Source organism: Diabrotica virgifera, chromosome 2 (genome assembly GCF_917563875.1).
Source record: "Diabrotica virgifera virgifera chromosome 2, PGI_DIABVI_V3a".
Classification (NCBI taxonomy): domain Eukaryota; kingdom Metazoa; phylum Arthropoda; class Insecta; order Coleoptera; family Chrysomelidae; genus Diabrotica; species Diabrotica virgifera.
This window is the reverse complement of record NC_065444.1, coordinates 163447652-163460013: the sequence shown is the minus strand read 5'-3', so window position 1 is coordinate 163460013 and position 12362 is coordinate 163447652. Positions and strand designations below refer to the sequence as shown.

General features: G+C 32.6%; 1 protein-coding gene across 4 annotated transcripts in view; it reads right to left on the bottom strand.

Annotated features, from left to right (window-relative positions):
• The window catches only part of LOC114332096 (cyclic GMP-AMP synthase-like receptor), a 425443-nt gene that overhangs the window by 64389 nt on the left and 348692 nt on the right, over positions 1-12362 (bottom strand). For all 4 annotated transcript variants that reach the window (XM_050644066.1, XM_050644067.1, XM_050644069.1 and 1 more), the window contains one exon: positions 10029-10206. In XM_050644066.1, the coding sequence (XP_050500023.1) occupies positions 10029-10206 (178 nt within the window). The remainder of the gene's footprint in view (positions 1-10028; positions 10207-12362) is intronic.

Sequence of the window (12362 nt, the reverse complement as noted above, 5' to 3'; positions counted from 1 at the left end):
GTTCATAACTCATTGGTATCACTCCTCTCGACATTTATATCAAAGAGGTGGCGCTGATAACGATGTGCGATTGCGCTCATTTGGTGCAAATCTTGATGTAGGATAGGATAATTGAGATGTCGTTTTTGGCGGGGTGAGCTGGAAGCACTACCCTTGCTACATGCCTGCTATGGATTCGACTCAATTAAACCTACGTTTGTCTTCGACAAACCCTACAAAATCGAAACAAGACAACATAAGGAGTCAAACGTGGCAATTGCATATTGCATCTACACCGATAGCTCCAAAATGGAAGAAGGCTCAGGATGCGGGATATATTCCATATCACTGAACCTTAGTATAAAATGGGGTATGGGCAAAAATGCCAGCGTAGTTCAGATTGAACTGGTTGGTATCTCCATAGTCGCAGAGAGATAACTCGGACAGGTGTAGCCGGTAAAACCATAATAATATGCACAGACAGCAGACTAGCACTACAAGCTTCGGATGGTAACAACATCATCCTGAGGTGGGTTAAAGTTAAAGCACACAACGGAAATAAAGGCAACCGCTTTGCTAACCAGCTAGCTAGGAAGGCAGCAGGCCTAAGAATATTAGGACCTGGTGACCATTTTGGCTGGTCAATCGCAACAATCGCGGAAATTGCCAAATGTCATTTCCACACGCAAACCGTGAAAATATGGGAAGCAGGGACCGAATGTAGACTTGCCAAGAGAATGGCCAGGAAAAACCTACACTTAACAGTGGTTTTTTAACTGGCCATTGTCAACTAAGCCAACACCTCCACACATTGGGGCTAAATAGTAGACAAACATCTGTGCAGAAAGTGTAAACGAGATGACGAACTGTCGAGCATGTTCTATGTGAATGTCCGGAGTTATCATCAATACGTGAGTATGCGTTCGGCGAGCCTTGACCTATACCTGCCGACATAGGGGAGATGTCTCCTGGTGATTTGTCCACCTTCCTGGAAATGGCAGGGTGGACAATGAGATAAGGACGACAACCCCCTGGGAGGATGCACAATGGATCAGTCGTGATCTAAGGGCTGTGGGACTTGGCTCGCCCTCCTTAGGCCGCACCTACATTGAAGCCGTATTTCTCTGATTCGATCCGACGTCGGATTGAAAACAAACTCAAGGTATTAAAGCGTAGTACTTACACTGCAGTGAGAAGCCCGATCCGATATCGGCCGACGTAGAACTGAGTAGCTACTGCTATCAAATCTCCCGATATCGGATCGGGCTTCCCACTGCAGTATAGGCACTACGCTTTAATACCTTGAGTTTGTTTTCAATCCGACGTCGATCGGATTGGATCGGAGAAATACGGATCCAATGTAGGTGCAGCCTAACTCTACAGATACATATATTAAAGATAGCCCTTTTTATATAATATTTTAGAACCAATGTAAAAAACTCGCTCGTATTTTATACTACATAAACTATATCCCCAACCCATAAGACAAATGGTTTCTTTAGTAACCACTAAAACATATGTTTTTCATATTCACCATCATAAAATATGCAATTTTCGTTTCTTAAAATTTTTTTCCATGGGTGTTATGGACAGAACAGCTCAGCGATAGGGTGTGCTAATAGCAGAGAGCAGTCTCCCTTGCTTGTATTCCTAAGCTGTACCAGTGGCGTACAAGGAGACTAGTATTATTATATCTACCTACTATTTTAATGATTAAACAATATTTGGTAGTTCTCAACTTTAATTTGAAAAGCTGGGTGATAACGATATATTGCTCAATCGGAAGAAAAGTGACACAACTCAAAAAATGAATAATTCTATACTTTTATTGGGAAAAATGGCACATGGATATTTAATACCACGGTTATTAGACTTTATTACGGTTGTCTTGACCGACGGTGGTGGGGAGACTTATATTTTTGAATTTACGTCACAATAGTACACAATCCCATATTTTTAAATAATTTTCGATCATGGAATGTGTGTTATTGTGTATATATATATATATATATATATATATATGATTATTAATATGTAGTGACTGTTAATAATACAAAATGAATAATTTTGGGGAATGCAGTCAATGTGTTTTGGGCTGATTAGAAGAGAAACACTTTGAACTTTTGTCGAGCTTTCGGACAATTTATTTCCTTTATCAAGACAATCTTCTTCTTCTTCTTCTCGTTGTCCTTATGCCCTATAAGAGCGTCGGACTTTGGTATCACCTATCCATCTTTTACCCATTTCTTCCACGCCTTCCGGTCTCCTGCCATTTCCTTCATCTGTTGCACTGTTTTCCCTCTCTTTGTCCCGATTTCCTCGATTTGCTCCATCCACCCCTTTCTAGGTCTGCCCCTTCTTCTTTTCCCCTGTCTTTTGGCATCTGTCACCTTCTTTACTAGTCTGTTCTCGTTCATCCTAGTTATATGTCCAAACCAATTCAGTTTTCTTTTTTCAATTTTTTTTTCTTTTGGTTCCTGGCTTAGCACGTTTCTGATGTTTTCGTTCCTTTCCCTGTCCATCTTCGTCTTTCCAGCTATTTTTCTCAGATGCTTCATTTCTGCTGCATTTATGGCACTTTCATGTCTCTTATTTGTGACCCATGTCTCGCTTGCATATAGAAGAGTTGGTGTTGTGATTGTATTATATACATGTATTTTTGTTTCCTGGCTGATTTCCCGTTTTCCCAGTATCGTATTATTAATCGCATAGTATATTTTCGTAGCTTTCTTTGTCCTATTTGCAATTTCTAGGTCTAGCTTTCCGTCATTTGATATTATCGTTCCCAGGTACTCGTAGGCCGTCACCCTCTCCAATTCTTGTCCTCTACAGAACACTCGTGTTTCACCTCCAATCTCGTGCTCCTGCTGACCTATTTTCATCGTCTTGCATTTGCTGATGTTTATTTCTAATTTCATTTTCTCTATTTCCTCAGTCCATACATCAATTAGTCGTTGCATCTTTCTCGGGTTGTCTGCTATGAGAACGACGTCGTCCGCATACAGTAATCCTTCTATCATAACTGGTGTTAGGTGTGTGTAGCCTATTATTGTTTTTAATTGATTAGTTCTTATTTTCACATTTTTAAATAATTGATCCATAATTATGACGAATAGGAGTGGGCTTAGGCTATCTCCCTGTTTTATTCCCTTGTTCATCCTAAATTCTAGTGATCTGCTACCTCCCATTTGTACTTTTCCCACCACTCTACTGTACGTACTTTTAATTATCTCTAATAGTTTCCTCGGTATTCCCAGCTCCTCCATAGTATTCCACAATACTTTCCGGTCTACTGAGTCGAACGCTGCTTTAAGGTCTATGAAGGTTATATATATGTTTGTTCCCCGATCATTATTTTTTTCTATTATATTTCGTAGTATGCTTATGTTGTCAACTGTTTGTCTTTGGGCTCTGAATGCTGTTTGTTCGTCTTCCAGTTTTTCTTCTACCTCTGTTCTTAATCTGCTTTCTATTATTCTCGTATATAGCTTGAACACTGCTGATGAGAGGCATATATCTCTATAGTTTCCACAGTTGGATTCTTCTCCTTTCTTGTGAATTGGGATCAGTAAGTTTTCTTCCAACTCTTTCGGCATTTTGTTTGTTCTCCATGCTTCTCTCATTATTTCCAGCAACCACTTCTTTCCTTCTTTCCCTATCCATTTTATCATTTCGGGATCAATTTTATCTGCTCCGCTCGCTTTTCTTATTTTTATTCTACTTATCGCTTCTTCCAATTCTTCTGTACTTATTTCTTCCATTTGGTTTTCGTCCTCTGCTGTCTGTTCTATGGTTCCCTCTGTCTCTATTTCTTCACTTTCCTCGCCCATATATTTCTCTTCATAATATTCTCTCCACACCTCTAGTATTTCTGTTGTATTTGTCTTTAGTTTGTTGTGTTTGTCTTTTACACCTCTGAGTTCTTTTCTTTTCTTTCCTCTTAGACTCCTTACTTTATTCCAGAAGCATCTGTTGTTGTCTCTGTAATTTTGGTTTAGGGATTCACCAAACTTCTTCCAACTCTCTTTTTTCCCTTTCTTATTAGTTCTTTCACTATGTTTCTGTGTTTTTGGTATTCTTTTTTATCTTGATCCTCTCTTGTGCGATTGTATTTTTTCCATGCCTTTTTCTTTTTCCTCACTCCTTCCTGTATATCTGCATTCCACCATTCCGTCTTTTTCTTTAACTTTCCGACTGTTAGATTTCCGCATATCTCTTCTGCCTTATTTATTATTACTTCTTTAAATTTTTCCCATTTTTCCTCCATATCCATTTCTATTTTCTTTCTCTCCTCCATTTTGAACTCCTTATCAGTTTCTTCTTGGTATCTCCTTTTCTTTTGTTCATCTTTTAGCTTTTTTATTGCTATTCTGCTGTATTCTATCTGTTCTTGTTGTACCGGTTTTCGCCATGTCATCTCTGCCATTACCAGTCTGTGATCAGTTCCGATCTCTGCTCTCTGTTCTGTCCAGACTTGTTTTATATTTTGTTTCATTTCTTGGGTGTAGACTACGTAATCTATTATGCTTTTTGCATCTCTGCCTTCTGCTACAAATGTATATTTATCTTGTAGTAATTGCTGTGTAAACGAGTTTCCTATTAATAGGTCGTTTGTCTGGCAGAATCTGATCATTTTAATTCCATTTCTGTTTAGGATCTCTTCACCATGTCTTCCCATGCACCCAAGTCCTTTGTTTTCATCTTTTCCTATCCTTGCATTCCAATCTCCCATTAACACTATTCTTTCACATTTTTCTCGTATCTCATCTAGGGTATTCTGTAGTTCATTGTAGAAATCTTCCATTTTTTCTTCTTCCGTTCCTTCTGTTGGTGCATATATTTGCACTATGTACCATTCCTCTTCCATTTCTATTTTTATATACATGATTCTCGAGGATATAGGTTTGAAATCTGATATTCTTTTTTCTATTGTCTCTGTGACTAATATGCCTACTCCTTCTTTCGCTCTAAGTTCTTTGTCTACCCCGGAGTAATATATGGTGTAATTTTCTGATATTTTTTCTTTTCCTCTTCCACATTTCTTTGTTTCGCTAATACCTATTATTTGCATTTTAAATTCTTGCATTTCTTGCACTAATTCGCATTCCTTTCCTCTAAGGGATGTTAAATTCCATGTACCAATTTTCAAGTTGTTATTTTCGTTTATTCTAGTTTTTGTGTCTTGTTTCATTTCCACATCAATCATGCTAGCTGTTTTTTCAATGACCTCTTTCTTTTGTCCATTTTCTTGTTGATTATCCTCTCCTTCTGTATGTTTTTCTTTTTTTTTCTTTATCCGAATTCCATTCCGTTGTCTTTGCGTTGTCGTCATCGTCTTTACTACCCCTCGTTTGTTGTTTCCTTAGTTTTTTGGAGCAGATTTCTCAATTTTTTCGTTTACTCTATTCCATCTCCACTCCTCCTCGTTTATTGTAACTTTATTGTATCCTATTTTTACTTCTTTTCCCTTTTCTTTTCCGTCTTTAGCAAATTCTCGGAGCTGTTTTTGTATTTTCCTCTCTTGTTTCGTCATGTCATTGTTTAGGAAGATTTTTTGATTTCTTATGTTTTTTAGTTTATATTTGTTTTCCATGACTGTTCGCTTGTCTTCACCATTATATAATTGGATGAGATAGTGAGATTCTCCTATTTTTATTACAGTTCTGACGTTTATTTCTAGCTGTAGATTGGTTTTTAAAAAGGTCTGCATGGCTATTTTGAGGTCTGCTTGGTTTCTTGTATCAATATTCAGGCCGGTTATGACAATATTATTTTTCCTTTTTTCTTTATCGATCCATTCCATATTCTGTTTTATTTGTGTTAATTCTGCTTTTATATCTTTATTTTCTTTTCTGAGTTCCTCGTTCTCTTCTTTTAACTTTTTCATTTCCATTGCATATGATTGTTGGTCTTCTCTTATTAATTTCATCTCATCTTTTATTTCTGTTTTCATCTCTTGCATCAGATATAATATTTTCTCGAGTTTTTCATCACTTGTAATGGTGGATGTTCGATGCGTTTTCTTACTGTTTTGAAATATCTCGAAGTTTTCAGCCGGTCTTTTATTGTTCTGTTCATCTGTATAGTCGTTTGAGCTCATGGTTTTCTCGAGAAATTCCTTGCAGATCTTGGGCAATTATTGGGCGTCTCAGAGAACCCGCCGAGAAGCTACTCAGTCCACCCCCCGACCAGTTACCTAAGCTGCCCTTCTATATACCCGTTAATCTACTCCCTTCTTTTAGGAAATTTCCTTATCTTTAGTGAAAATATTTGTTTTTATTTTCTTTAAAATTTTCTGATGCCGCCTCTGTCTCGTATAATTAAGTTTTAATTGTTCAATTACCAAGAGCTCTGTTAAATATCTGTTTCTAGTTCCTTATCTCCTAATTTAATTAGCAAAAATTTATGGAAAATGATGATAGTCAAGCTTTGTTTAGCTTTAGATTTTAGTAATTTATAATATAATAAGAATAGGCATGCAAATGACTTACAGTTTTTACTGCCTTTTCGTCCACTGATGCACTGCACTTATGATTTCACTATTAAAATGTTTCCAAATTTAAAATTTTTAGTTGTATTATTAAAACTATCTTTTGTCAGGAGCTGCTATCACACCGTGTTTGTTACCTTCTTGCCAGGACCGGTATTCCTCAAGACAATCTAAAAATACAAATGTTTAAATTTAGATGAAAACTAGAAAAATAACAACTTACTGCTCGTGGTTTACAAAATAACTAACATACTTATAAAAAACATAAAAATTCTTTCTAAAAAATATAAATTGTAAACGTAAATTAATTTTGAAATATGTCAAAAGGACATTAATCAAATGTAGTTAGACTACTTTAATAACTCGATATATTGGGAAAGAAGTTAGTTAACAGTGTATAAAATAATGATATAAAGATATAAGCAAATTTGAAGTTATAATTATTAGTAAAAAAAAACTGATAGTAATGTAAAGCAAGTTGATTTAGAATGTTATAAATATTTTTCTTTTGATACTATTTAGTGAAATTTTAAAAATTAATAAGACCAAATTGTTTATAAAATGCATAAATTAGTAATATCAGATCTCAAAATTAAAGTCAAAGTTAGTAAATTACAGTCAAAGTTAGTTAGTCAAAGCCAAAATGTTATTATAAATAATGCTTAGATTATTGATATCAGATCTCTTATTAATACAATTTGATTTTTTTATCCAAATCATTTCTTTATATTAATAAGAGATCTGATATCAATAATCTAAGCATTATTTATAATAACATGAGATCTGATATTACTAATTTATGCATTTTATAAACAATTTGGTCTTATTAATTTTTAAAATTTCACTAAATAGTATCAAAAGAAAAATATTTATAACATTCTAAATCAACTTGCTTTACATTACTATCAGTTTTTTTTTACTAATAATTATAACTTCAAATTTGCTTATATCTTTATATCATTATTTTATACACTGTTAACTAACTTCTTTCCCAATATATCGAGTTATTAAAGTAGTCTAACTACATTTGATTAATGTCCTTTTGACATATTTCAAAATTAATTTACGTTTACAATTTATATTTTTTAGAAAGAATTTTTATGTTTTTTATAAGTATGTTAGTTATTTTGTAAACCACGAGCAGTAAGTTGTTATTTTTCTAGTTTTCATCTAAATTTAAACATTTGTATTTTTAGATTGTCTTGATAAAGGAAATAAATTGTCCGAAAGCTTGACAAAAATTCAAAGTGTTTCTCTTCTAATCAGCCCAAAACACATTGACTGCATTCCCAAAATTATTCATTTTATATATATATATATATATATATATATATATATATATATATATATATATATATATATGTATTATTTGTGTTATTATTAAATAATAAGACAAATAATACACATTTTATCTTATACCGGGTGGTGAATCGTAAAACGGGCCATAGGAAACTCAATGTAAAATTCTAAATTGTTGAATTCCTGCTTCCCTAATTATTTTACATCAAAAGGCATGAGAGAATACTTGTAGAGAATTGAAATATGTATTAAAATCAAAAGTTAAAATTTTAATACAGATTTAAATGCATTCCAAAATTTTGAAAAATATGATACATTTGCCACAGTAGGTATGTGTATAAAAGTTAGGCCACACGTTACTATTTAACTGACAGTGCTCACACCATTGACTGAATAAAAAATCTTTATTATTAATACTTTCTCCGCAACTGAGGGTATCTTATGAATTGTATTGTTTTTAAACAATACATTAAAAAATAAAAATATTGAAAGTTCAAAAATGTGAAAATAATAACTTCATTGTGACATTTTCACGTGATTATTGCACTGTGTGTGGCCTAGTTTTGGGCTGAAACACTGAAATGTATTACATTTTTACAAAATTTTGGAATATGTTTAATTCGTAGACCAATTTTATCAGTTCTTTTCAATGCAGATTTCAATCCTCTACAAATAGTTTTTAATGTCTTTTGATGTAAAATAATTAGAGAAGCTGGAATTCAACAGTTTAGAATTTTACATTGAGTTTCCTATGGCCCATTTTTCAATTCACAACCCGGTACCTATTCCTAGTTTACTTTATATTTTTGTATTTGTAATTTTGGTGTTGTTTCCCGTAAAAACTTATTTTGAATTATTCATGAAAGTTGTAGATCGTACCTATTGTAGGAGTTTAAAAAAGAATATATATTTATAAGGTAGGTTAAAACGTTAAAAGTTCATTAAGTATTAACATAAGAATAATGTTGATGACATTTTAGAATGCCAGGTACAGGCTGTAGTGTGGCCAAATTTATTAGGTATTATTCTTACCATAAATTATACAAGTAATTCTTATTCATGTAATTCTAGCTGACCTCTAAGAATAGTATGTATTCAATAGTTAATCCGGTATTAATGGAAATTCATCGACAAATTTTCAGTGTAGAATGGAGATTGAAGTCCTAGATTTCCGTAAATATTGCATGGATAAATATCAACAGTTTTCCATAATTAGGTATTATTTATAATCCACTAAACATCTTTATTTCTTAACTATCTTGACTATTTTCCATACATCAAAGACATACAAATATCGATTAAGAGGAAGAAGCAAAATGCAAAATTTTGACGCAAGTCAAAATTCTCAATGTGTTTTAATTGTATTCATTTTTTTCGAATCCTGAGAAAACTAATAAATGTTTTTGAAAAATTTAAACTCAGAATGAAAGGCTACATTATTACCGATAGCAAAAAGTCCCTGAAAACTTCTGTAATGTTTATTTTAATAAGTTACAGGGCTGAAAATAAAAGAGAAGTGTGATATTTAATTTCAAATATTTCATTAAAAAAAAACTGCTTGTTTATTCTAAGGGGCTTTCCGCCCTCGGTAATATTGTAATCTTTCATTCTGCGTTTAAATTTTTCTAAAATACTTATTAGTTTTCTCAGGATTCGAAAAAAATCATATTACGATTCAAATGACAGTACTCTCGTGACGTAATCGCACCCTTAATGTTCATTGGTTAGTCGATCTGGGCAACCGTAGTAATGTCTAAGAACCGTGATTTAATACAAACTTTGAAAGATGGCTGTAGTGTCATTATTCCTTTGGCGGTATAATGACTACTTTTATTCCGGAACAATGACACTTTTCAGTTATACTCTGACATTAGACGGGAAAGTACTGTTATATATCACAAAAACCGTTGTATTTCGAGAAGTGTCCTAGGTATTTTTAGTTAATTTTAAAAAAGTGACCTGTATTTTAAAAGAAAATTGATATAACTCAAAATTTTGATCTTTTTTCTTTGTTAAATCAGATATCATAGTTTTTTTTGCTTTTACCTCTTACACAATAATTAAAAACATTCATTTATCCATATTTTTCGTTTTTAATTTATAAATTTTAGCAGTTAACGTTTAAAACTTACAGATGAATTAAGATCTAAAAAATATATTTTTGTCTACCCTGAAAAAATTTGATTTTTGTGTAGTAACACTTTTCTTCCGGATGAGCGTATAATAGAAAAATGAAGAAATACTCTAAAATTTTACTTACGTATACTTTTAGGATATCCTCTTCACCAACATCAACGTCAAAAATACACTCCTCAGTACCTTCAGTTTTAAAATCTTTTAACGATGTACTTATTACTTTTTCAAACCAAGATAGAAGTTTAAATGTTGATAAATATTTTGAATCCACTAATAGAGTATTTAGAGTGTCATTCCATGTCCTAAAATTAAAAGGAATTTATTTATAATTTATAATATTATAAATATATAATAATATATTATTTATAATTTATTATTATTATTTGTACAATATTACTATAAAATAATAATAATTCTGGTAATATCTATTTAGTCCATGTTGTGAGACCGCTCCCGTCTGAAAAACATTTCTAATTCGGTTTCTCTGCGGATTCATATTCAAAAATGTCCCCTTTAAACAAATCTGAAGGGTGCCGGACGGAATTTTTGACAGAAATTGTTTAAACAATTTTTTTAAACAAATACATAATATCACCTTTTATTGCCCCAAAAATATATTTTTAGATTTTTTGGGTCATTCTTAACAAGAAAGGTATCTTGTGATTTTTCTCAAAAATTGACAATTTTCGAGTTATAGGCGATTTAAAATCTAAAAAATGCGAAAATACGCATTTTCGAGGCTTAAACACTCATATTTAAATTAGTAGTTTTAAGGGTGCCAATAACTTGGATTAAAGTTTAAACATTCATTTTCAAGATTCCGAAGAGTGATCGGATCTAACTTCAATTTGGACCGTAGTTTTTTAATTGTTAATTATGCATGTCCATCCGATTTTTTGGCAGGTGCGGCGCGCTCTATTTCAAAAATCTCCTATTTTTCTCCGAAAAATATTTTTTCTAGATTCTTTGGGACATTCTAAATAAAATAAGTTTCTTGACATTTTTCTCAAAAGTTACTAGTTTTAAAGTTATAAGCGATTTAAAATGCGAAAATGTGTTTTTTGTCATTTGTCGGATTTTAAATCGCTTATAACTGTAAAACTATTAACTTTTGAGAAAAATGCCAAGAAACTTATTTTATTTAGAATATCCCAAAGAATCTAGAAAAAATATTTTTCGGAGGTAAATAGGAGATTTTTGAAATTAGTGCGCGCCGCACCGGCAGAAAAACCGGATGGACACGCATAATTAACAATTAAAAAACTACGGTCTAAATTGAAGTTAGACACGATCACTCTTCAGAATCTTGAAAAGGTATGTTTCAACTTTAATCCAAGGTATTGGCACCTTTAAAAATACTAATTTAAATATATATGAGTTTTTAAGCCTCGAAAATGCGTATTTTCGCATTTTTTAGATTTTAAATCGCCTATAACTCGAAAACTGTCAATTTTTGAGAAAAATGGCAAGATACCTTTCTTGTTTAGAATGATCCAAAAAATCTAAAAATATGTTTTTTGGAGCAATAAAAAGTGATCTTATGTATTTGTTTAAAAAACTGTTTAAACAATTTCTGCCCAAAAATTACGTCCGGCACCCTTCAGATTTGTTTAAAGGGGATATTTTTTAATATGAATCCGCAGAGAAACCGAATTAGAAATAATGTTTTTCGGACGCGAGCGGTCTCACCACATGGACTAATTAGACTATAGCACAATTGACACGTAAAATTTTTTTATGGTTTGTTTTTAAACCAGGAGGAGTAATTCAAATTGACCGCGCCGTAATGCTTTTTTTTAATATAGACAGAGTGTCACTCAGAACGAAGTGACGACACTATCTTTTTTATTTGGCTCAGTGCTTTTTCACTCTTACGCATAGTAAAACTGCGACAATAGTCCTCTCTTTCCGTGCCTGTACTCACACTTAATCTCATCTTAGTTTCTCGATACAATGTGTTAGAAAGAGATAGCACCAAACCAGTCCAAGAGATCTTGTCGTCAGGAAGCGCGGAGGGTAGGCTCACTCTATGTATAAATATACCTCCACTGTTATGAAATTTTGACACTAATGACATTTATAAAATCTTGACACTAATGAAATTTACAAAATTTTGACACTATTGGCATTTCATACGTTAATTAAGTTATATCAGCGATTTTTTGTGTTTTCTGCGTTATTCCTTTAATTTTTAGATTTTTAGTCTGCTTTTATATAAAAAGCAGCTGTTTCTAGAATTCTTTAGCGACGTATTAGTATAATATAATGTTTATGGATTACTGTCGAAAGACGATATGATCAACCAGAAAAGAAGATGTATTTGGTAATTTTTCTAGTGACTTTATTGGGTATGAATCTGTCTTTTTAGTTTACTCCTTCTGGTTAAAAAAAAACCATAGTCACAAATTATTCCTAGGTTATAATTTCATAATTATTATAGGAGTACATAAACACTCTT